The sequence below is a fragment of the Monodelphis domestica genome, chromosome 1 (genome assembly GCF_027887165.1).
Source record: "Monodelphis domestica isolate mMonDom1 chromosome 1, mMonDom1.pri, whole genome shotgun sequence".
Classification (NCBI taxonomy): domain Eukaryota; kingdom Metazoa; phylum Chordata; class Mammalia; order Didelphimorphia; family Didelphidae; genus Monodelphis; species Monodelphis domestica.
This window is the reverse complement of record NC_077227.1, coordinates 190,678,070-190,704,851: the sequence shown is the minus strand read 5'-3', so window position 1 is coordinate 190,704,851 and position 26,782 is coordinate 190,678,070. Positions and strand designations below refer to the sequence as shown.

General features: G+C 34.3%; 1 protein-coding gene across 1 annotated transcript in view; it reads right to left on the bottom strand.

The window, feature by feature from the left end:
- UNC13C (unc-13 homolog C) overlaps nucleotides 1–26,782 on the bottom strand; it is an 817,657-nt gene that overhangs the window by 354,198 nt on the left and 436,677 nt on the right. The window contains exons 14-16 of the mRNA XM_056810215.1: nucleotides 11,573–11,641; nucleotides 9,055–9,144; nucleotides 7,994–8,122 (exon numbers count right to left, since the gene is read on the bottom strand). Of these exons, the coding sequence (XP_056666193.1) occupies nucleotides 7,994–8,122; nucleotides 9,055–9,144; nucleotides 11,573–11,641 (288 nt within the window). The remainder of the gene's footprint in view (nucleotides 1–7,993; nucleotides 8,123–9,054; nucleotides 9,145–11,572; nucleotides 11,642–26,782) is intronic.

The window sequence follows — 26,782 nt, the reverse complement described above, 5'->3', positions numbered from 1 at the left end:
ATCCCTGTCAAACATCATCTGTGGTTTTATGTTCTGTCTTAGATACTACATTTCAGGAAGGACATTGATAAGTGAGACTGAGTCTAAATGAAGACAGTCAGAATTTCAAGGGTCTTGTATATATGGCACATGAGGATCTGTTGAAGGATGTAATTGATGGTCTTGATGGTTGGTGGATGAAAGATATGAATATATCAATTTATCTTGAAATACTTGGAGGGTTATTATGTGGAAGAAAGATTATACTTGGCTTACTTGGCTCAAAAAAAAGGATGAGAATCAAGGAGAGGAAGTGGAAAAGAAGCAAATTTAAGCTTATTGAAGAAAAAGAAATTCCTAAAAATTAGGACTATTGTACTAGAGGGGAATCAGGAACCAAAGTTGTGACAGGTAATTGAGAGAGAAGGAACAGATAAAGAGTAACAGTATTTCTCCCCACCCCTAACCCCAGGCATAGCTGTCTAAAAATGGAGTTAGATCTGACCAGAGCTGAAGGCTAAGAGAAAATCCCCTTCAATCTCTTTCTTCTTTAATTGATTATATCTATAACCCCTCCCCGCCATATTACATTTAAGATGCCTGATTTCTCAGTAAGTTGAAAATATCTATTTATTAGCTAAGGGGTTGGCTATAATAAATTAGGAAAGAGGAAACAGGAAGTCCCTGGGGTTATCTTCCTCCTATAGTTTTCTTCAGGGGTTTGAGGCTCAAGTCTAGGGAATAAGTCCCAGATGATCTTAGTATCTTTGTAGGTTCAAGATGATGGTATTTCCTGCCACAGAGATATAGCTTTCAAGGAGTTTTATGAAGGACAGGCTATTTCCTTCCCCAAAGGGAAAAAAATGTCTCTATCCAACCAATGTAAGACAGATGATTAGTCTGGATCTTTTTCTGCTCAACAAGGGATTTGAAGCTAAGTAGGCTCAGTGAGGATTTTGCTCCTTCCATCTTCAATTCAAAAAGGGAAAAGCCAGCAATCTCTAACTGCTCCACTCCTATTCTTACCTGGATGTTCCATTCCCATTCCCCATTGGCAGCCAGAGCTCTTTCTCCTTTTTTCATGAGATAACCTTGCAAATCCAGTCCTTGAATTTACTTCAACATTTCTCTCTTCCATACTACGTAGTGAAATGAATTCCCCTTACTTGAGGTTTGGCATATCAGAGAGGGATCCATTTTTTTCAAGCAAAGGTTTGAACCAGATTTTCTCTGAGATGCTAATTCTGAAATTCTTATGATTTTCTGAACTCAAGTCAAATCCCTTCAAATCCAGTCCTATTTCCCAGTGATTACCCCATTCATTTCCTTGTGGCTGTGAAATAGTTGCTGCTATTGTTTTCAGAACTAATTCTGAAGAATTAGAACTACCTTTTAGTGGATAGGAAGCCTGGCTTGGAGATAGGAGGGTGGATTCAAATGTGGCCTCAGACAGTGCCTGACTATGTTTCTCAGGGAAATTCACTTAATCCCAATTGTCTAGCTCTTATCATTCTTTTGCGTTAGTAGCAAAATCTAGTAGGGGTTTTAAGACTGGAAGTAAGGGTTTTAAAAAAACATATTTATGATGAGTAAGTATATAAAACTTCTTTAGAAGATCCTTTCTCCTCTGTCTTTTTATCCTCCAGGATCCTTGTAGCATAAGTGCATGCATTGTATGTATATTCAGGTTCTTACATTTAGTACATGCATACCTATTCCCTTGCAGGTAATATTTCCTAACTAAAATATTTTCTTTCCTCAGTCTTTTGTCAACCATAGCAAATAATGTTTGCTTTATCTAACTTGGAGCCATTGTGTTGCATAAAGATTTCAACCAAAAAATAAAGGGGAAAATGTGCTTATTCTGATTTCATAGTTTTACCCTGTTGCTAGGGAACTCATTTTCCACTGTATTCATCCGTCAGTCATGCCACCTACTAAAACCATACTGTGTATTTAAGGAACAAATTCTCAAAACAACCAATTACATAAATCCAAAAGTATTTCAATTTAATTTGTGGGTGGGTTTTTCTTTGTGGGTTAAAATTTGCCAACTAGGTATAAAATTAGGTTTGATTGAATTGTTGTAAGTGTGCATTTCAACTTTAAAAAATGTACATGTGCATAAAAATGCATGCATACAAGTAAAGCATGTCTATCTGCAGGCCACAGAATTGCTTAGCCAGTGAATACATACAGAGCTTAAAATTAACCAGGGTATTTAGAGTTTATAAACAAATATCTTTAAGTGGAAATATATATGCATATATATATATATATATATAATTCATCTCTATTAAGGTTTTCTTCTGGTCATAGCTGCATCTATATGACATCAAATGATGGCCAAATGAAATTTTTATGAAGATTCAGTCACACAATTTTCTAATCTTAAGAGTATCTAATAACTAGTTTAATTTGACTGATTTTTGTTTTCCAATGAAGCTGTTGATATGATCCTGTATATGCCCACTCTTAAAGTACAATGTCAATAAAATAAACAACAAAACCAATAACAACAAAATAAATCTTTCTTATTTAGCCATCTTCCCCAGGAGTAGGTACCAAGAAGACATATTGGACAAGATTCAGATAGTATTTTTTTCTTTAACTTTGTTTCTATCTATTTACTGAAAAAAAAATAAAGGCAGACAGAAGGAAAGAAAGATTTTTGTAAAGCTATGCCAGTCAATAGGTCATAGTCAATTAGCATTTTGTTTTGTTTAGCTGTCTGAAGAATCTGTTCTGCACCAAATACTCTAGAGATCTAGGAAATTATGCCCCAAAGTGTAGGAAAATCCCATTTTCTACTGGTTAGTTCAGAAAGGCAGGAAGACAAGCTGTTAGAGTCAATGGAAAATTACTTTGCCTGTACCCATTACAATCTGAGGCCACTCAGGCTATGGGGCAAGAGAAAGTTTCACACTCTTGATAAACTAACTTTAGTTACTCTACTTTTCTTGTGTCTTGTGACTCTGTCTTGAAGTTTTCTTGACATAGATACTGGATTAGTAGGCCATTTCATTCTCCAGCTCATTTTAAAGATGAGTAATTGAGGTTAACAGTGTTAATTTGAATTGCTCAGGGTGACACAGCTAGTTAGTGTCTGAGGTTGGATTTGAACTCATGAAGATGAATCTTCTTGATTCCAAGCCTAGTGGTGTATCCACTACTACCTAGCTACTCTTTTACCCCCCCCCCCAAAAAAAAGGAGTGAAACTTGAACATCTTATGGTCCTCTATTATCCTGTTTTTTGGTAATTTCATCAGGAGACAGAGGATTCTATTGATCAGGAATCACCATCAGTCTCCTATAATACCTTTATCTGTACTCTGACACAACCATCCATAAATATAATCCTATCTTAGATCTAACCACCATCCATTGTTCTTCCACCTCCATAATCTTGAATTCTAAAATTCTGATCATGAGATCATAGGACCATAAATTTAAAGCTAGAGAGGCCATTGGAGGTAATCCAATTCAATCCCCTTCTTTATTTTATATGTGAGAATGCTGGGAACCAGTGATGCTAAATGACACAATCTTCCATTCTTCCTTTTTTTCACATCACTGTTCTGCTCGTCTTGAATTAACTCTACATTTTTTCTACAACCTCAAGTACCTTTCCCTTTCCTTTTTCTCAAAATTGTCAGTTTTATTCCAATCTTACTTCTGCCTCTTTACAATGTTGACTCTATAGCTGATGAGTTCAATTACACACGAATTCCTTGACTCTTTGACCTACTACTGTTCATACATTGTCAACTCTCAACTTCAGATGCACTCAAACATCTAACTTCTTCCCAAGGGAAGACATACAAATCATGTATCCTAATTTTAACTGTGCCATTATTATTACAGAGCAATTTGTTCTTCCCTAGTTTAAAAAAAACAACTAAAATGACTTAAATTTCTATTATGAATTTAATAATGAACAAGTTTTTCAATGTGCAAAGAAATAAGACTAAAATAAATGAATTTTGTTATGCAGTTTAAAGAAATATATAAAATAAATGTTTGTATGTAGTATGTGCACACACACACACACACACACATATATATATATATATTATTGTATATAATTTAACAAAGTAAAATACTAACTGAATTTGTCCCCTCTACTTGAGTGTCTTCCCACTCCTTTCCTTATATCAGTAGAGGACCATATCTCTGATTTTACTAGGTTAACAGAAGCTATCAATCACAAGCCTCTATTTCATAACTTGAAAATACATTCTAAATAAAAAAGCCTCCTGTATCATTGTCCATTTTATTCTATGCTGTCTTTTTTCTGAGGAAAAGACAAAATTAAAAAATATATATTGGTTGCAATATTCACTAAAAGCGGGAATGCTAAGATTATTATCATGGATTCAATTGCACTTTTAGGTCATAGATTGTTATATTGGGATCTTATCTTGAGACCCTGTTCTCTAGCCTATTCATAAATTGTTTCTATATTTCTATATACTTTGTCCCAGAAAACGTCCTGAATGACCATTAATGGGTCAGAATTTCTTGACAGCAGAAACAGAGGCTGGCTCCTATAAATCAGCAGCAAACAGTAACTCTGACTCTTCTTTTTTAAAAAAGTAATTAATTTAGTTAATTTAGAATATTTTTCCATGGTTATGTGATTCATGCCCTTTCCCTCCTTTCCTTCCTCCCTCCTCCTGTAGCCAATGAGCAATTCCACTAATAGTAACTCTTCTGATGAAGCAAAGCACATAGGTTGGAAACAACCTCACATGGGATACAGCTAAAATCATGCTCCTTTCAGAACTCCACCCAATTTGTACCCCAAAGAGATAATAAAGAAAAAGACTTGTACAGGAATATTCATAGCTGTGCTCTTGTGGTGGCAAAAAATTGGAAAATGAGGGAATGCCCTTCAATTGGGGAACGGCTGAACAAATTGTGGTATATGTTAGTGATGGAATACCATTGTGCTCAAAGGAATAATAAAGTGGAGGGATTCTTTGGGAACTGGAACAACCTCTAGGAATTAATGCAGAGTGAAAGGAGCAGAACCAGGAGAACATTGTACACAGAGACCAATACACTGTGGCACAATCGAATGTAATGGACTTTTCCATTAGTGGCAATGCAGTGAGCCGAACAACTTGGAGCAATCTACGAGAAAAAACACTATCCACATTCAGAGGAAAAACTGTGGGAGTAGAAACACAGAAGAAAAAAACAACTGCTTCAATACATGGGTTGAGGGGATATGATTGGGGATGTAGACTCTAAATGAACATCCTAATGCAAACACCAACAACATGGAAATAGGTTTTGATCAAGGACACATGTAATACCCAATGAAATTGCACGTCAGCTGAAGGAAGGGTGGGAGGGGTGGAAGGAAGGAAAAATATGATACTTGTAACCAAGGAATAATGTTCTAAATTGACTAAATAAATTAACTTAAATTAAAAAACTCCACCCAATTTCATCCAAACAGAAATTACTCAGTTTCAGTTAAAGTTCTAAAGTTAGCTATATGAGTTGTCCTTGTTTCCGATATCTCTGGGAAAGTTAATGCAGAGTAAATATATGTAACTATAGAGGTCCTATACTTTTCAAAGGCTTTTTACCCTCAGGATGTCCATACTCATTTTATCCAAGATTCGTTTGTCATCTGGTCTTTAGTGTGAGTCCAGGTGTCTCCCTCTGATCCATTAATAATTTCCTTCCTTCCTTCCTTCCTTCCTTCCTTCCTTCCTTCCTTCCTTCCTTCCTTCCTTCCTTCCTTCCTTTCTTCCTTCCTTCCTTCCTTCCTTCCTTCCTTCCTTCCTTCCTTCCTTCCTTCCTTCCTTCCTTCCTTCCTTCCTTCCTTCCTTCCTTTTTACTTTTCAAACTTATTTATTTATTTATTTGTTTGTTTGTTGTATTAAATTTCTCAGGTAATTCCATCCTTTCCTCCCTCCTCACACTAGAAAAGGGATATTTGAAAAAAAGATATACTTATATATAAAACTATGTCTTACTTGTTTCTATTTATCAATTGTTTCTCTGGAGGTGGACACACACAAGTCATTCTTCAAACAATATCTTTATTGATGTATATAATGTTCTCTTGGTATGCTTGTTTCGCTCTTCATAATTTTATGTAGGTCTTAACATTTTAAAAAAAAATTTAACCTGCTTGTCATTTCTTATACCACAATTATTCCATTGTAATCATATGCCACATCTTGTTCAGTCATTCTCCAATTGATGGTTATCCCCTCAATTTCTAGTTCTTTACCACCATAAGGATAATTCTACAAATATTTTAAAACATATTGGTTCTTTTCCTTTTTCTCTGATCACTTTAGGAAATAAACCTAATATTGGTATTTTTGGGTCAAAAGGCAGGTACAGTTTTATAACTATTTGGGCACAATTCCAGATTGCTCTCCAAAATGGTTGGATCAGCTGGTAGAGTCCACATTTTTCCACAACCATGCCAACATTTGTCATTTTTGCCCTTTTATCATTTTAGTCAATCTGATAGGTGTAAGATGATATTTCAGAGTTGTTTTGATTTGCCTTTCTCTAATCAAGAGTGATTTTGAGCACTTTTTTATATAGTTATATATAGCTTTGATTTCTTCATTCAAAAATCTGTCTCTTCATATCTTTGGTCATGTTTCAAAATCAGTGTTTACTGATGTGAACTAGCCTCAAACTAAACTTAGTGGAATTTGCTTGTAAATGTGACCTTGATTCAACCTGCCTAAATCAAAAAGTATTTATTAGGTGCCTACTAAGTACTAGGTGCTGAAAATACACATACAAAAAAAATACACAAATTTGTAATACACACACACACACACACACACACAAAACTCTTCTGTCCAGCATCTTCTATTATTAAAGTCCATAACATAAAGGAGGAGCACACCCTTAAGTTATCTCTTCCTAATGAACATTATTTTAAATATCATAATTATCTTCCTGGAACAAAATATTTGGAAATAAATATATCATAATTTGGAAACTCAAGCATATCTACTCTGATTCTGATGTAGATATGACTTTTCCCAAGTGTCTAAAAAGTAAATGGGTTTTGCATCAAATATTCAGAAATTCTCATTCTTTTGCTTTAAGCAACTCTGTTAAATTTGAAAATTCTCAATCTAAATTGAAACAGACAAAAAAAAATTTGCCTTCATGACAAATGTGGAACTCTGTTATTAAAAAAAAAAACAATTAACGAACTACTAATGTAATTCTAATTTCTACAGGATTCTCTACTATTGCAAGAGAATACTGGAACGCGGTATTATGAATAACCTTATAGGCTGGCAGGAAGATGACCAAATGAATTTGAATTGTTCTAATTGAATAGTTACATTGTAGTAGTTATACTGAATGCATGTTAAAAGTTTTGGTTGTGAATTTTAGGAGCTTAATGTTTAAAACTTGTTCCTTCAAAAGAATTGTAACTTTTTACCATCACACCAGTGGACTTTTCATCACTCTGACCATGCTTCCACTCTTTTGGCCTCCCCTCCTTTGATTTGTTAGTTGAGAATGCCCATTCAAGCATTTACCTAGCTAGGTATAGTCACATCCCAACTGAATTAGCCCCCAACTCTTTAGATTACTTGCCATCTTCCCATCTCTGCACTTCTAATTCTCTTGAGAAAAGGACTTTCTTTTTGCTTGTATTTTTATTCTTGAAGCTTAGCACAGTAATTAGTACATAGTAAGCCTTTAATATATGTTTTTATCTAATTTAATCCTCACCTCCAATATGTAGGAGAGGGTAAAATGCCATCTGATTAATGCTACTACTCAATTTAATTTCTCTTGCTTTATTAAAAGAAGAAATTTGACTAACCTTTCCTAAGAAGGAAAAAGATTTCATTTTTCTCTGACAGTATTCCCTTTATGTGAATAAAATGAGGTAACTCTAGGACCTCTGACTGATATATAATTAACAAAATACTCATTCTCTTGTACTACTATTTTAAGTTTAAGTAAACTGACAAATCATAAATAGCATGCATTAACTCTTACCGGATCTATTAGCTGTGTGTAAAGTTCGTGGCAGTTGTCAAAAATATACTTGTATGTGGAATCTAAGCAAGCCCTGACACAATCCTTCACAACAGTGCTGGCTCTAGGTGGATTTTGGAGTTCCAAAACCTGAGAAAGAGAATATATTCATCCATTAAAAAAAACAATATTTCATTAAAAAATAGTAATCATTCATCATTTAAAATATGACTTAAAAAAACAAATGTAATTAAATAATTAACAAATAAATTTTTAAAAATTATTAATAAATATATAAATAAAATATTAACATTCAAAACAATTGGCCTTATGTCCCTATTGGCATAGTCTTATGCCACCTAGGCATCTGGGTGGCATAGTAGAAAAGGAACCAGAAATACTCATCTTCTTGAGTTCAAATCCAGCTTAAGATACTTTCTAGTTTTATGACCCTGAGCTAGTCACTTAACTTTGTCTCACCTGCCTTTTTGAAGCACTACATGAACCATGCCATCACCAAAATCATCACCATGGCAAGTAATTACTAATAAGGTAGAGTGTGATAAGGAGACACAAACCTAAAAGCAAAATGTCAACATACATCTGGAACAAGAGATTGTACTATTTCATTTGTCTACAGCTGAGGTCAGAGTTTGCACTGATTAGTGTGACAAATGCTAAACCAAATTACACAGTCTAAATACTGAACAACATTGTTAAAAATTGTATGAGCTCTTTTCTCTCTTGGGGTGAACAAGACAGTAATGTCCTTTGAGTTCAACCAAAGCAAGAAAAGTGTTACAATTCAACTTAAAATGCTTTCAGGAAAGATTTGAGCCTGCTTAGATTTTTCAGAGAATCTTGCTCAATATAGACTTAATTAAAAATGAAGTCAGGCTGAATATATCAGATGGCCTAAATTTTTATTGGGAGATTCATCAAGTTAAGGTAGAAGGTGGCGCCATAATCACTGAAGCTGGGTAGTGTGTGATCAGGAAGAAACAGTAAAACACAACTTTTCTGAAAAAAAAAATGTTCTGCATCTCACCCCCCAAGACAGTGACAAAAATAAAATGAGATACCTTCATTCGAAAAAAGGTAATGCTTGTTAGCAGGTCAACAGTTGATTTCAGATCTTGAAGTCTCTCTGAATTGCTAGCAGGAAAGTTGTCCTGGTTAATTAGAGAGAAAGGGAAATGTACAGGGTAAAGTTATCACCATCAAACCCTAAGGAAAAAGAAACTTTTTGGTAAAGAAATGAATAAATTTATATCCTTTTAAAATATGTTAAACTATTAAGATGAAAATGTTTATTCATTAAATATTTCTACCTTTATGTGTTCCTTCAATTTAGGAGAAAAATTTCAAAAAGATTCCTTTTTATTATGGGTTTTAACAATTTGTGAGTCCACAAGGATTGATGAATCAAAAGCTGGTCTTTGATTCAGGAAATTTGGATTTCAGCTCTCCTCTTGTAAAAAGGTTTCTATCACCCTGAGGAATCACTTGGCTTACTGTCAGTGCTCCAAGCAACTCTAACCTTTAAGATGCAAAAAGAGTGTATAACTTGATCCTTGAGAAAGAAAGATGGATTTGGAATCAGAAGACTGGAGTTCATGTCCTGACTTTGCCATTTACTAATTGTGTGATCTTATATAAATCACCTTATTTCCCTGGACCACATTTTCCTTATCTGTAAAAAGAAAGAATCAGATTCCAGTGCCTTTAAAATCACTTATAGCTCTAAATCTCTATTTCTATGATTTAAAATGTGTGGGTCCTCCCTTTACAAATGTATATTGTTATCTCAGATTTTTAGTAATCATGAGTCATTGTGGCCAACATTTAGGGGAAAAATCCCATCTCCCATCTACCCTATACTCAGGCTTCATATCTCACTATATATCCTATCAAATACCACGGAGAATCATTCAAACATGAAATAACATAAATTTGAGATAAAATGTTATACTCATGATAATTCACAGGAGGTTATTTGTGAACTTCATTTGCAATTTTTTCAATCCTTGTAGAATATTTTTCAAATATAATCTGAGAAGTGCCAGACAGGCTGAGCTTTCTTCAGCTGAAATGCAAAGATGTTTTTCAATTTGCAATAAATTTTGCATTTAGGGGCCTACTCCCAGGATTAAAGAGAAGAGGAAGGAAAAGTAGCTTTCCCACTAGGCTTATTTTGAATAATTTCTTTGAGGGCAAATGGCACTGTAGTTTTCAAAGTGGAAAGAATACTGAACCTGCAGACAGGAAGACTGTAGTTCAAATTCAAACCCAGATGCTTACTAGCTGTATGATCCTGGGCAAGTCATTTAAACTTTGTTTGCCTCAGTTTCCTCATCAGCAAAAATGGAAGTAAGAATAACATTTATCTCCTAGGGTTGCAAAGAAGACAAAATAAGATAATAATTATAAAGTGCATTGCAAACTTTAAAGTGTAATACTGGAGAAAAGGGAAAATGAATAAGCATTTCTACATAACCTAGTATATACCAAGCACTGTATTAATATCTCATTTAATCCTCACAATAGCCCTGCAGGCAGTTCCCCATTTTACACTTGAAGAAACTGAGACAAATAGATGTATCACTCTGTGCAAAATGTGTAACAATCAGTAGGTTTTGGTGGCTAGATTTGAATGCAGGACTTTCTACCTCCCCAATCAGCATTCTATCCACTGTGCCACTAGTTACTTCCATATATGATAGTTGTTGATGTTACTATTATTAGTTAAATTATTTTTGTTAGTAGAATGTTGAAGAAGATTCCTGGATCCCCTCTAGTCTTTCTCTTTTTATAAATGACTGGTTTACAAGATTGGCTAATTGTTATCCTATAAACGTATAGAGTCTGGTATTGATGGGATGTTCAATAGGTTAGGTATATAAGTGGGCATGAAGCAGGGGACATGGTAGCAATAATTTCTAATGAAGTAGAGAACCCCATGAAGATGCTGTTCAGTCAGGGATGGCAGAGCCAGTGAAACAGCCTTTGTCAAAGTCTCTGGGGGACTCTGGTTGTCTGGCAGTTGGTTTGGAAGTAGAAAAGTACTGGAAGATAAAGTGAGCAGGGCAGCTCTGTTTAACAGAAAGGTGTTAGAACTAGACAAGTGATTTTACTGGCATGTGGGGCTCTCAGAGGAGGAAACTCCCTCTACAAGTGCAAGTCAGAACCTTTTTTGTACCTTATCGCTTAGAGCTGTCTACGTAAGCATGGATGGAAGCCAAATGATTTCCTCATTGATATACTGCTATATATCAGAGATATTACTGATATCCAGGCTTTCCTAGGTCCAAGATCAACTTTCTACTTACCACTCCATGTAGACTCTTAAACAGGCATGGCTGTTAAAGCCCACCAAAAACCTGAATCAAAATATTCAAGACACTTTTAATAAATGGAAATTTTAGGAATGTGTAGAAAAAAATAACTATAAAATAGAGAGCTTGTGACTTTAGAAAATACCAAATTCCTTTTATTGGCATAGAAGCTTTAATATTCTACTCTTTGTGATTTTTCTGTAATATGACAGCCATTTGGAGCCAGTTCTATATTTTCCTCTTAGGAAGATAATTTTGTACATACCCTGTACTTTGATAAATCAATCCTCAAAGAATTGTGCAACTGATCCAGTAGTTTTATGAACTTTTCCCTCTGTATAAAGAAATCAATAAGGATACTTCCATTAGAATTTGAATAAATACAATTTTAAATTGCATCAAGAGTAAATAAACCACTGAAATGCCTAGCATAAAGCATGAGATCTACTACTTTCCCCTTGGGATCTGTTTTCAAGGCACGTTGGTTCCACCAATTTATAGTCATACAAGCATTGCTAGGAGATAATAGGAAGTGTATCAGAAATTGTGAAATGTGTTTTGTTGAGCTTCATTTATGCCTGCTGCCATACTTCACCATTCTCCTAATGCAGTACAAAAAATCCTGGCTCCCAGCCAATAGCCTTCTGATTAGCATGCATTAGTGAGCACCAACAGCCTCCTTTCTCCCCCTCTTCTGTTCTTTATCTCACTAACCAGCTCATTGAGAGGTAAACAAGCATAATCTCCATAGAAAGGGGAAAACATGGAAATGTTGAAAAAACAAAGGTTTGGAACCACCTGAACAAATGAGAGTTTCATTTCCAATTAAAGTACAGAGCTTGTCCTAACAGTCTTATGAACTTAAAATTTTTTTCTTTCTTTCAAATGTACAGAAGTATATTTGAACGTTACTGAATTTCTGACCTCAGTGTGCCCAAAAATTTTGGGAAGGGGAAGGAGATCAATGAATGTATAGACTTAAAATAAAATCTTTAGGATTACTGTATGGACACTCCTTTAAAAATGTTATTAGTTCAGAGAATTGTTTGACATTTAGTAATGTTTACCCAAGAAGTATGACATACTTTATGGTTATAACAAAGCATCTTCTTTGAAATGGTCAATGACAAAAACAGAAATTGCTGTTACCTCTATGGAAAGGAGCATACAATAGAAAGGAAAGGGTTGATTTTTCCTTCCGAGTGGCATATTTAATAAGAATGCTCTCAAGTGAAAAAAATATACTGTGCTGGAGAGATGTACAAAAAGAGCACTGAACAAGTCACTTCTCTTTCATAGAATTGTTGAACTAGGAGGGTTTCTGCAGGTCAAACATGCTAACCCTTCATTTAACATCTGAAGATCTGGAGGCCACGAGAGCTTAAGTGACTTTCCTAAAGTCCCAAGGAGATAAGTTTGTACACTGCATAGTCTAGAGACTTTTTTATTGGAGGCAGAGAGGGAGAAAGAGAAACTTCTGGCAGGTTTTGCATTTGTGTGTTGTGATGCAGTCCCTGAGTTCTGTCCATGATTTGCAGCCACTGGGTAATGGTAGAGCAGTGGTGAATTCTAAATGTTGTCCTATATATAAAAGCAATGGGTTCTACAGTACTGGCACAGTTTCCCTTTGAGAATGACCTTAGGAGAATAACCTCTTGTTCAGGACTGAATAAACTAAATAACTTGTGTAAGTCTTTTAGACTTCTACTGAAAAAACATCATTGGACACCAAAACAGTCAGCCTTGGTTAATGGCCTACTATAGAGTCTAATGTTGTTTATATCCATGCAAGAAGCCCATTATTTACTCAGTGAATCTTCAGCGTTGTTATCTCTGGTCACTCTTCCTAAGCGCATTTGAATTTATAGAATATAAACTATTTCACAAGAGGGGTCTCCATGAAGTCTCATTTATATGTCTAACACCAGCACAATTCCTCATTTATAAATTGTACCATCTTCCTTGATAGAATTCAAGCTTCTGGATGGCCACGACTTCTATTTTTGCGTCTTTACATCCCAGATTCTGGCAGGAGTCATAGTAGAGACTTAATTAACACTTGCTGAATGACTAATCATTGAAAGTGTCTTTTGAACCAAATAGTTCATTATCAGACTCGACTGATCCACAGGGCCTAAGTCACTCTGTAATAATGAGCAAAGTACTCAGGGAGTTAGAAAACTCTGTCTTTTAACCCAATTTAAATTTAAATTAAAAAAATTTAAAATATTTTGCAAAACTCTATTAGTTATTAGCTCCTCCTTACCATTTTGCAATTACTTCATATAAATTCTGTTTAATCTAGTCTTCATCCATGTTATTCCCTCACAGTTTATGGAATCTCCAGTTGAAAAGGAATTCATACTTAGTTTGTTTTTATGTATGTAAGGCCTAGAAAAGTGCCTTGTACAAGATAACTGGTGTTTAGTAAATATTTATGGAATGAATATATATGAGGGAATGAATGAAAGTCCTAGTAAAATAGATTTACAAAATCACATTCATTATCCTATGCTCTAAATTTAAATTTCTATTGAGTCCATTAACCCACAGGAAAAGAATTTAAATGTCAAATTCATATGACATTTATATGACATTTGCATGACAATATATACATATATGACATTCAAGTGATTAAAATATAATGTATATTAATATACTATATGAAATAATGAAAAAAAAACAATGACCTTACTCCATAACCTATGTATCATGATCTATTTATGCCTGGAATAAATGTATTAAGCATATGTATAAGCATATACTTATAAGCATATAAGTAATGATTAATTTAATAATAATTAACAACAATTCACAGTTATTTGGATTATAAATTTAGAAAAATACTTTCTTTGCAACAGTTATATGAGGCATATTTAAACAAAATTCTGGATCTATGATTTCATCTGTGTAGATAACTTCTAAGGTTGAATCTTCATACACTGGTTCAGTCAATTGACTTGCAACTTATCATAGAAATTGGCTTAAGGGATGGATTAAATGACTTGCCCAGAGTCACAAACTGTTAGTGGGAAGAACTGAACCCAGATCCTCCTGATAATAAGGCCAGTTCTCCATCCATTATGCTATGGCATTTCTCATATAAGAGAAGTAATATATGTACTATGCTTCCCTTTTTATAAGTGGGAAAACTGAGGTTCAAAAGAGTAAAGAAATTTGTCCAAGGCTATACAACTGAGTAAATTTTCCAGATGAGACTTAAGTTCAAATGTTCTAATTCAAAGATCTATTTTCTTCCCATTATACCCTGTTGCCTTTCAATGGAAGTCATCTCATGTTTTATCTACCCTCAGTGATTGACATAAATCAACAGGACAGCTAAAATGGCTGAAATTGACCAATGCACAGTCCTGACCAATGGCAGCACTACAGACCCAATTTTAGTTTATAAGAATTAGTTCTTCAGAGCTTGGAGAATGATATATAAGTGCTCTAAAGAAAGGGGCAGCAATACTGTAAGAAAGTACTATTTAATGTCACGGGTCTCAGAACCCGTGACATTAAAAGTAAGCTAATGATTTTAATTCTCCCAGTCAGTCTGCAAACTATAGGTGGGTTTAAATTTAATTTATAGTCATAGCATTTGTTTCTAATTAAAAAGTAGAAATTGCTTTGCAAAGGCAGACTCAGCAACTACCTACATACATGATTTTAGGGGGACAAACATTCCCTTTAATCCAGGGAGTTTTTAGAGATTTTGTACCAGGAATTCATGTAGCATACTGGTGAAGCCTACTGGTTCCCTGAATAATCTCTCACTTGCATTATTGCAATAGCACCCTAATTGGTCTCTCTGCTTCACATTTCTTTCCTTTCAAATCCATATTATACTCAGTTGGCCCAATTGATATTCCTAAAACATAGATCTATGTTATTCCAAAGCTCAAAAATCATCAGGGTTCCATTTCCCTTTTGAGATAAAATAGGAAATCTTCAATCTGATATTTAATATCCTTCACAGTCTTGGTCCCATCTACCTTTGTGATTTTATTTCATATTGCCCTCTTTTCAGTTAAGTTGGTTGGTAGATTGTTTCCTTTTATGATGTTTCATCTTCTGTTTTCATTCCTTTGCACAAGCTGTCTGTTTTTCCACTCTCCCAGAGCATTCCCTCCTTAATTCTAGTCCTTTAGAAGTTTCTTATGTTTATCAAAGAACCTATCATGTACTAGCTACTCCCAAGGTCTTCTTGATTTCCCTTGGTCATTCATGCTTCTACTCTCTTGAAATTTTTTCATAGTTATTTTACAATTAGCTAAAGGGAGCATCACACCATAGTTCATGCAATCACTGGCTTTAAGTCAAGAAGAATGGGTGCCAAGCTTGCCTCCCACTTTTCATAGCTATGGGATTATGAACCAGTCACATCACCACTCTGTGCTTCAGTCATCTCCCAGAATTTATGTGGAGGGAGTCTTCTATGCTCAGGAATTCACCTGGACTCTAGCAAATTCCTAGCAAAATGGGTCAGAGACTCCTCTCAGATATGTACCAGTACTTGTAACTGGTTAAACCAATAATTGAGTGCTACTGTAAAGAGTAGCTAGGTCTCAAGAGATCCAGACAATCTTCAAGTCATTGAATACGAAGGTCTGAGATAGCCTCCCACCTCCAACCACTACTTGTGATTTCCTCAGCATAAGAAAATTAATGCTATCATAATTCCCATTTTATAGAGGAAGAAACTGAGGCAGACAGAGTTTAGGTGGCTTGCTTATAGTCAGAGTTAATTAGCATGTAAGTGACAGGCTGAATTTATATTCAAGTCTTCCTGACTCTAAGTCTAGGACTCGTATCTACTATATTATCTAGGCACCTCAAACTAATAAGAAATTTTCTTTTGCCTTAGATTACTGGCAGAAATAGTTTCATCACATTTTAAAAATGCATTTTTCTATATACTCCCTCTTTCCACTGGGTTTATGAACCTAGAATACTATATATAGACAGATGTGGCCAATTGTATGCTGTCTTGTTAACTATTTTTCTCTTTGTAAATCTTTATTAGAAGTGGTGGCTTTCTCAGTAGGAGAGTTTAAAGAGATATATTCAGAAATTAATATTATGTAAGAACAAAATATGTCAATAAAATTAGATAAAATTTCAAAAATAAATGAATTTTCTTTAACAAAGAGAGCAGAAGAATAAACAAATTGACTCAATGGGTAACAATTGAATATTTTTATATGAATGGAGTTCAAGGCATTGAAATATCTCTCCTATTTCCTTTACTGTTTATTTTCTATGAAAAACTATTTTTTTGGTAATTTCATTGCAGCTGAAGAACTGAGCTCTTGTGAAATCCATTCAGCATTCTCTTTCAGGTCAGTGTGAATGAAAGTACTCTTCATCTGACTCCCTTATAAGTAGGTTTCATGGTTGATAACATTAACAGCCATTCTCCCTGAAAGGTAGAAAAGCCCAGTGTTCCACAAGGTTAAGCTATTCTTTATAGCATAGCCAGGCACAATATTAGAAATAGAATGAGCATAAAACACAGACTGCTTCACATGACAGGAAAAATCAATGTGAGGTCTGTATAACAAAGCTTAGCTGAGTTCCAGTGGGTGACCATAAATAAGTGAACAATTTTAGATCGCTAAAAATATTTTTATTCCTATTTTATTTGATCTAGATCATAAAACTATTATGTAGATTGGGAATGTGCCCCTTCCCATTTGACAGACTGGACAACTGAGGCACAGAGCACATTTGTTAAAGAAACAGACCTGGGAATCATGATGGTGCAGTAAGGCAGCACCTCACCAGAGCTCTCCCAAATTCTCCTCTGAACAACTTTAAAATAATATATCAAAGTGAATTCTAGAGCAGCAAAACCAACAAAAGAATAGAGTAAAATAATTTTCCAGTTCATGACAACTTAGAAAGTCATCAGGAAAAATCTGTCTTACTGAAATGAGAATGAGGAGAGAGTACTATGTAGGCCTTACCTAGAAAACCAGCAGCATGGCTCCTTCCCAGGTATAAGCCATCAGCAAAGCCTGAGCTCTGGCACAAAGCAGAAGCAGGCTTGGGAGTGAAGGAATCCTGGAGCTCTCAGCCCACAGATAGTAAGGGGATCAGAGGTAGATTACAGGGGACTCTTTACTGGCACTGAGTGCAGAATTCTGTTGCATTACCTATATCTAGTCCTGGGTTTTAGTCCTAGTTTGAGGAACATTATCAACTTGAAGCTATGGCTATAGGGGAACAGGAACCCTAGTCATAATTCCACAGAAGAAAAGAATTTTTGTGATCATTTATAGATCAGAGCACAGATGAGGAGAGCAATGACCCCACCTCTTCTTAGGCCAAACTACCAGGAAGGATTGAAAACTTACCACACCCCCCAGAAGCAAGAAAAGTTCAAAGTTTGTGAGAATACCTTCTCCACCTTGGGAGCAGAGTTCAAATTTAACATAAAGTTAAAAGTAAAGAAATAAGCTGGAACCATGAGTAAGCAACAACAACAAAAACCTGACCATAAACTTCCGGGTAAACATGATGGCAGTTTAGAGGCAGGACTCTTCCTCTCCTCACCACCTACCGATATTGACTACCTCAAAAGGCAAAACAAAAAACAACAAATTCAAATGAATGAAGGGACTCTACAGTAGGGTGCAACATTGAAGGTACATGAGATTTGGGCATTTCCATGCTATAAGGGGGTGAAAATGCTTCCATCAAAATATGAGCTGATCTACCCTCTCCCACCCCACCTACAGAGCCAGAGTCAGAGCCAGTGTATGCTAGAATCAGTGAATGAGTGAGGGACACCTATAGAGAGAGTGAGGAGCACCTCTAGAGGTCCTTGGCAGCTGACTAAGACCACCAAAGACCTACCCCCTGATAGCACCTAGACCTGAAACCCCAGCAGGCTGAAGAGTGCAGACCTTGGGAGCCCACAGGGAGATTGCCCAGAAAAGGGCAGCAAACAGTAGAAGCTGCAGGGATTGGAGAGGTGGCCTCAGGCAAAAATCTAGCTCCTTCTCCCAATAAATAGAAAGCCTGTCCTCTTTACTCAGATTTCTGACTGGAAAGTGTAATAGGAATTATAAGATGAAAATTTATAAATTTAAAAGACTTTGAGAAAATTGCAATGAAGAGGATCACAGGATAAATGAACTAATACTTTGGGGTAATGTATTATAGTACAAAATAACATAGCATTTATTCACATACAAATACAAATATATTGACTGCTATGGAATTGCAGAATACTTCAAGAAGGAGAGAAGAAAAAGAAGAATCCGAAGTAGGGATAAATATGTTGCATACAACAGTAACATAAAACTGACATAACAGTGATGCTGACATTAAAATAGCAAAACAACATGACATAGCAAAAGGAACAACATAACAAAATATACACACAAAACATAAACATGGTTAGCTTACTTTGAACTACTACTTAAATGCATGAAACAATGTATACTTGGGATACTAACAGTGTTTTAATTAGCTATAGATAAGTTAATGATTAACAAAATGTAGTTAGATACTTAGATTTAGTTTAAGTATAGAAATCTAGTTAGACAGAAGTATTTTAAAGATATGGATTAGTTAAGTAATATTAAGGAAAATAAGATAAAAATAGATACTGACTTGTACTACATCATACATCACACAACACAAACAACATATGATATCACATATCAAACAAAATTGTAAATAAATATGTAAGTATATGTAAATAGGATGTATATATAATAGGATTATAAAATAATTGTATTATTGTGTATGTATATATATAAATATGTGTATATATGAAGTGTACATGAGTGTATATACGTGCATGTGTATAGCATACATGTATATGTAGTATTTGTGTACTATGTGTATACGTAAATGTGTATGTGTATATGTAAATTATGTACATAGCTCACTTATATCTAGTGTTAAATGTATTTGCATAAGTGAGTTTAATGTTTGGCTTGATATACAGTGTAAAACTTATGCAATGTTGTGTTTATTGTAATTTTCAAATTTTTTTGTCTAAGTTTAATGTTAATGTACTGCAATAGTAGTACAATGTTATGTATTATTAGTTGATAAGAATATTTTGAGTTTGATGTTTGCCTGGAAGTTATGATCATCTTTTGTCTGAAGTTATTTGTTGTTTTGCTTTTACTTCTGTTTGACATGTATACTTGTTCATTATTTAATTCCTTTTCCTTTTCCTTTTTCCTTGTTAAATTCCCTAGAATAAGTCAGTATTAGAGTAAGATAGTTGAGTGTAGGTTGTTTGTTATTTTTGGTAAATTTCTTATTTTAGGTAATTGGTAAGTATGTTAGATTGTGCACAAATACAAAAATAGTGTTTCAAACACTATTTTTGTTTCATGCAAAGGGAGGAATGTAATAGGAAGAGAACGTTTGCAAAAGTGTAATGCAAACAGCATGATTGACAGGAGCATGTGACAGAGAGTCACATGGAAGCCTAGGGGTCAAGATCTGGGTAAAGAATCTAAGGTCCCAACAATCTTGGCACTTCTCTCCTGAATGACCTTGGGTTTGGAGGTTTGACAACAGGTTTCTGGCTTTTGGTGATACCAGCTGAAGAGAAGAATCTATTGAACTGGCTACTGGCAGCTAGAACAGAGGATTGAAGACCCACTTCTCCACTGGACCTGCTTTGGACATTTTTCATCTGAAGATCCTGGACCATTTGATTGGAATGCACTTGTGAGATTTATTATTTAGCTTACATAAATTAGGTTAAGATAGGTTTATAGAAATTGGGGAGGGGGCAGCTGGGTACCTCAGTGGATTGAGAACCAGGCCTAGAGATGGGAGGTCCTAGGTTCAAATCTGGCCTCAGACACTTCCCAGCTGTGTGACCCTGGGCAAGTCACTTGACCCCCATTGCCTAGCCCTTACCACTCTTCTGCCTTGGAGCCAATACACAGTATTGACTCTAAGACGGAAGGTAAGTGTTTAAAAAAAAAAGAAATTGGGGGTTAAGATTAATTGTAATAATTCTCCTTACCCCCTTTCCTTCTTCCCTATCCCAAAAAGTAAACCTGATTTTTATATGTTTCCTTCTTGTTCATTCCCCTACAAAATTCCACTATTACAAAAGGGAAGGAAAAACCACCACAGTAATGGCAAACAGTGCCCAGGAACAACTTCTCAACACCAAGAAAAACAAGAAGAAGTAGTTGATCCTGGATAATTTTTACAGAGGAAAAATTCAGACTACAGAGGAAATAGCAGAAGAGGAAATACAAATAAATGCACTAAAACCTTCAAAAAATGGAAATTGGCCACAAGCTCTTAAAAAATTTAAATTGGAGCTTATCAAAAATATGGAAGACTTCTGGGAAGAAAAGTTGGAAATAGTTCAAAAAGAAAATAATAGTTTAAGGGACAAGAATGCCCAATTGGAGAAACAGCTATTAGCCATGAAAAGCAGGATAGACCAAACTGAAAAGGAAAATCAGTCTTTAAAGACCAGAATTAGGCAATTGGAAGCCAATTATCTTGCAAAACAGCAAGAATTAATAAAGCAAAGTCAAAATATTGACAAAATGGAAGAAAACATAAAATATCTCACTGACAAGATGACTGATCAGGAAAACCTATCATGAAGAGACAATTTGAGAATCCTTGGTCTACCTGAAAACTCAGAAATAAACAGAAATCTTGACATCATATTACAAGAATTTTCCAAGAAAACTGCCCTGATGTTCTTGAACAAGGTGGCAAAATTGATATTGAAAGAGTTCATAGAACACCCTTTACACTAAATCCTCAGAAGACAGCTCCCAGGAATGCAATTGCCAAATTCAAGAGCTTGCAAAGTAAGAATAAAATTTTACAAGAAGCCAAAAAGAGACAATTCAGATATCAAGGAGCATCAATTAATATTGCACAAGATCTGGCAGCTTCCACACTAAAGGACCACAAGGCTTGGAATATAATATTCAGAAAGGCAAGAGAATTGTGTCTTCAACCAAGGATCACCTACTCATCAAAACTGACTATCTACTTCCAGGGGAAAGTATGGGAATTCAGCAAAATAGAAGATTTCCAAGTATTTGTCAAGACCAGAACTAAGTGAAAAATTTGATATCCAAACACAAAAATCAAGAGAAACATGAAAAGGTAAATAAGAAAGAGAGGGGAAAGGGGAAAATGTTTTTTTATTTAAACTTTCTTTTTTATGGGCTTCAATAAGATTGAATTGTTTATAGAATATATGGGATAAATGTTATTTGTAACTCTCAAAAATTAGATTCACTATTTTAGTAATTAGAAGAATCATTCACAGGAAGAGATTGGATAATAAGTAGTATAAGATGATATGCAAAAAAAGGAAAAGGGAGGGGGGAATAGAAAATGGCACCAAGAGAAACTTGAGGAAATAAGTTAAACAGAATAATTACACAAAGAATCACATAGGAAGGGGACGGTAGGACTAAGGAGTAGAAAAAGGGAGGGAAAGAGAGGGGGGTTGGGAAATTAACAGACCTTTAAAAAATAAGAAGGGAACAAAAAGAGAGGGGGAAGAAAGGGAAGCATATTAAGGGTGGGGATTAGGGGAACTGATTATTAGCAAACCATTTCTTTAAAAGAATATAGCAAAAGAAGAAAGGAAAGAACTAGGAGAGGATATCAAAATGCTGAGGAATACACAAATGGAATCATAACTTTGAATGTGAATGGGATGAACTTACCCATAAAATGAAAACAAATATTAGAGTGGATTAGAAACCAAAATCCTACCATATGTTGTCTATAAGAAACACACATGAGGCGGGTAGATACTCACAAGGTTAGATTAAAAGATGGAACAAAATCTATTGGGCCTCAACTGAAAGAAAGAAGGCAGGAGTTGCAATAATGATATTTGACAAAGCCAAAGTAAAAATAGATCTGATTAAAAGGGATAGGGAAGGTAGCTACATCCTGATAAAAGTCAGTATAGAGAATGAGGAAATATCAGTAATCTACATGTATGTACCAAATGGAATAACATCCAAATTTTTAAAGGAGAAACTAGTGGAGTTGAAGGAGAAAATAGCTAGTAAAACTATACTAGTGGGAGACTTGAAATTACCATTACTATCAAATCTAGATAAATCAAATAAAAATTTAATAAGAAAGAGGTAATAGATGTGAATGAAATCTTATAAATATTAGAGTTAATAGATATATGGAGAAACATAAATAGGGACAAAAAGGAATACATCTTCTTTTCATTAGCACGTGGTACATTAACAAAGATTGACCATGTACTAGGGCATAAAAACCTTGCAATAACTGAAAAAGAGCAGAAATAATAAATACCACCTTCTCAGACCACAATGCAATGAAAATAATAATTATTAAGGGTACATAGTGAGGAAAATGAAAAAATAATTGGAAATTAAATTATATGATTCTCTAAAATCAGTTAGTTAAATGACAAATCATAGAAACAATTAATAATTTCATTCAAGAAAATGACAAGGATGGTACATCCTTTCAAAATCTATGTGACACAGCCAAAGGAGTACTCAAGGGGAAATTTATATCCTTGAGTTCATATATTAACAAATTAGGGAAGGCAGAGGTCAAAGCACTGGACATGCAAATCAAAAAACTTGTAAGCAAACAAATTAAAAAAAAAACCCAGATGAAAAATAGAGATCCTAAAAATTAAGGGAGAAATTAATAAAATTAAAAGTGAAAGAACTATTGAATTAATCAATAAGATTAGACATTGGTATTTTGAAAAAACAAAGTAGACAAAGTACTTGTCAATCTAATAAAAAAAGGAATGAAGAAAACCAAATTAACACTATCAAAGATAAAAAGGGAGACCTCACCTCTAATGAAGAACAAATTAAGGCAATCATTAAAAACTATTTTGCCCAATATATATGGCAACAAATATGGCAATCTAGGTGATAAGGATGAATATTTATAAAAATATAAATTGTCTACATTAATAGAAGAAGAAATAGAATTCTTAAATAATACTATATCAGAAAAAGACATTGAGCAAGCCATCAAAGAACTCCGTAAGAAAAAATCCCCAGGGCATGATGGATTCACAAGTGAATTGTATCTAACCTTCAAAGATCAACTAATCCAAATAGTATACAAACTATTTGACATTATAAGAAGTATAGGAGTTCTACCAAATTCCTTTTATGACACAAGTATGGTAATGATTCCAAAGCCAGACAGGTCAAAAACAGAGAAAGAAAACTATAGACCAATCTCCTTAATGAACATAGATGCAAAAATCTTAAATAGAATACTAGCCAAAAGATTCCAGCAAGTGATCACAAGGGTTATTCATTATGCCCAGGTAGGATTTATACCAGGAATGCAAGGATGGTTCCATATTAGGAAAACCATCCACATAATTGACCATATTAACAAGCAAACTGACAAAAACCACATGATTATCTCAATCGATACAGAAAAAGCCTTTAACAAAATACAGCACTCATTCCTATTGAAAACATTAGAAAGCATAGGAATAGAAGGCCTTTTCCTAAAAATAATAAACAGTATATATCTAAAATCATTAGCAAACATCATCTTAAATGGGGAAAAACTAAATGAATTCCCAAAAACATCAGGAGTGAAACAAGGATGCCCAATATCACCTGTATTATTTAACACTGTAAAAGAAACACTAGCAGTAGCAATTTGAAAAGAAAAAGAAATTGAAGGTATTAGAATTGGCAATGAGGAGACCAAGCATTATTCTTGGCAGATGATATGATTGTCTATTTAAAGAATCCTAGAGAATCAACTAAAAAGCTAGTAGAACTAATCAACAACTTTATCAAAGTTACAGGATACAAAATAAACCCACATAAGTCATCAGGATTTCTATATATTTACAATACATTTTAGAAGCAAGAATTAGAAAGAGAAATTCCATTTAAAATCACCCTAGACAATAAGAAATACTTAGGAATCTATCTGTGGAGACAAACACAGGAACTATATTAACACAACTACAAAACACTTTCCACACAATTAAAACTAGATCTAAACACTTGGAAAAACATTGATTGATCATGGATAGGACAAGCTAACATAATAAAAATGACAATCCTACCCAAATTAATTTACTTATTTAGTGCCATACCCATTGAACTACCAAGAAACTTTTTTTTTACTGAATTAGAAAAAATCATAACAAAGTTCATTTGGAAGAACAAAAGATCAAGGATATCCAGGAAAATCATGAAAAAAAAAATGTGAAGGAAAGGGGCCTAGCAGTATCAGATCTCAAAGTATACTATAAAGCAGTGGTTATCAACACAATTTGGTACTGGCAAAGAAACAGAAATGAGAATCAGTGGAAAAGACTTAGGTTTTGGGACCAAAATCCACTTTTTGATAGAAACTGCTGGGAAAATTGGAAGGTAATATAGGAGATATTGGGATTGAATTAACATCTCACGCCCTATACCAAGATAAACTCAGAATGGGTGAATGACTTGCATATAAAGAATGAAACTATAAGTAAATTATATGAACAAAGAATAGTATATGTCAGATCTTTGGGAAAGGAAAGATTTTAAGACCAAGCATGAGTTAGAAAAAAAATCATAAAATGTAAAAGAAATAATTTTGATTAAATTAAATTAAAAAGTTTTTGTGCACACAAAACCAAAGCAACCAAATTTAGATGGGAAACAACAAATTGAGAAAAAAATCTTCATAACAAAACCTTCTAACAAACATTTAAATTACTCAGATTTATAAAGAGCTAAATCAATTGTACAAAGTGATATGAATAGAAAATTTTCAGATAAAGAAATCAAAACTATTAATAAGCCTAACTCTCTTATAATCAGAGAGATGCAAATCAAAACAACTCTGAGGTATTACCTCACACCTAGCAGATTGGCAAACATGGCAAAGAAAAGTAATGAATGCTGGAGAGAATGTGGCAAAGTTAGGACATTAAAGCATTCCTGGTGTAGTTGTGAATTGATCCAACCATTCTGTAGGGCAATTTGGAACTATGCCCAAAGGAGAGTAAAAGACTGCCTGCCCTTTGATCCAGCCAATCAACTGCTGGGTTTATACCCCAGAGAGATAATAAGGAAAAAGACTTGTACAAGAGTATTTATAGCTGTGCTTATTGTGGTGGCAAAAAATTGGAAAATGAGGGGATGCCCTTCATTTGGGGAATGGCTGAACAAATTGTGGTATATGTTGGTGATGGAATACTATTATGCTCAAGGGAACAATGAACTGGAGGAATTCTATGTGAACTGTAATGACTTCCAGGAATTGATGCAGATTAAGAGGAGCAGAAACAGGAGAATATTACACACAGTGACTAATATACTGTGGTACAGTCAATTGTAATTAACTTCTCCATTAGAGGCAATGCAGTGATCCTGAACAACTTGGAGCAATTTACAAGAAAGAACACTATCCACATTCAGAGGAAAAACAGTGGGAGTAGAAACACAGAAGAAAAACAACTACTTGATTACTTGGGTTGAGTGGGATATGGTTGGGGATGTAGGCTCTAAATGATCATCCTAATGCAAACATCAAAAATATGGAAATAGGTTCTGATCAAGGATACGTGTAAAACCCTCTGCAATTGTGCATCAGCTATGGGAAGGGGTGGGGGAGGGGAAAGAAAAATATGATACTTGTAACCAAGTAATTATCTTCTAAATTGACTAATAAAATAAAATAAAATAAAGCCTGACCATATAAAGTTATTATTGTGACTAGAAAGATTAAGACAATAATCCAGAAGAAGACCACAAAGTCAAAACAACTCCATCATAAGTCCCAAAGAAAAATGTTAATTGGCATTAATCCCAAAAAATGTCTTTGAGGAGTTCAAAACATATTTTAAAGATCTAATTAAAGAGTTAGAAGAACAAATTGGAAATAGAGAGTGATAAAAGAAAATTATAAAAAAGAGTAAACATCTTGGTTAAGGAGACCCAAAAATTACTGAAGAAAATAATGCCTAAAAAAATAGGCCAAATGGTAAAAGAGTCAAAGAAATACACTGAAGAGAAAACCCCATAAAATCAGAATTAGAAAAATAGAAACAGGGATACAAAATATTACTGAAGAAAATAATATCTTAAAAATCAAAATTGGACAAGTGGAAGTTAATTATTTCATGAGACATAACAACACAAATCAAAAGAAAGTAAAAATAAAATAAAATGTTAAATTATCTTTTTTTGCAAACCAATTTATCTAGAAAATAGAGCAAGAAGAAATAATTTAATGATTTTTGGACTAGATATCATATTTTAGGAAATTATGAATGAAAACTGTCCTGACATCCTAGAACCAGAGGGTAAAATAGAAATGGAAAGAATCCACTGATCTCCTTCCAAAAGAGATTGCAAAAATAATTATAGCCAAATTACAAAGTTCCTAGGTAAAGGAGAAAATATTACAAGCACTCAGAAAAAAATCAATTCAAATATCATGAAGTTGCTGTCAGGTTAAC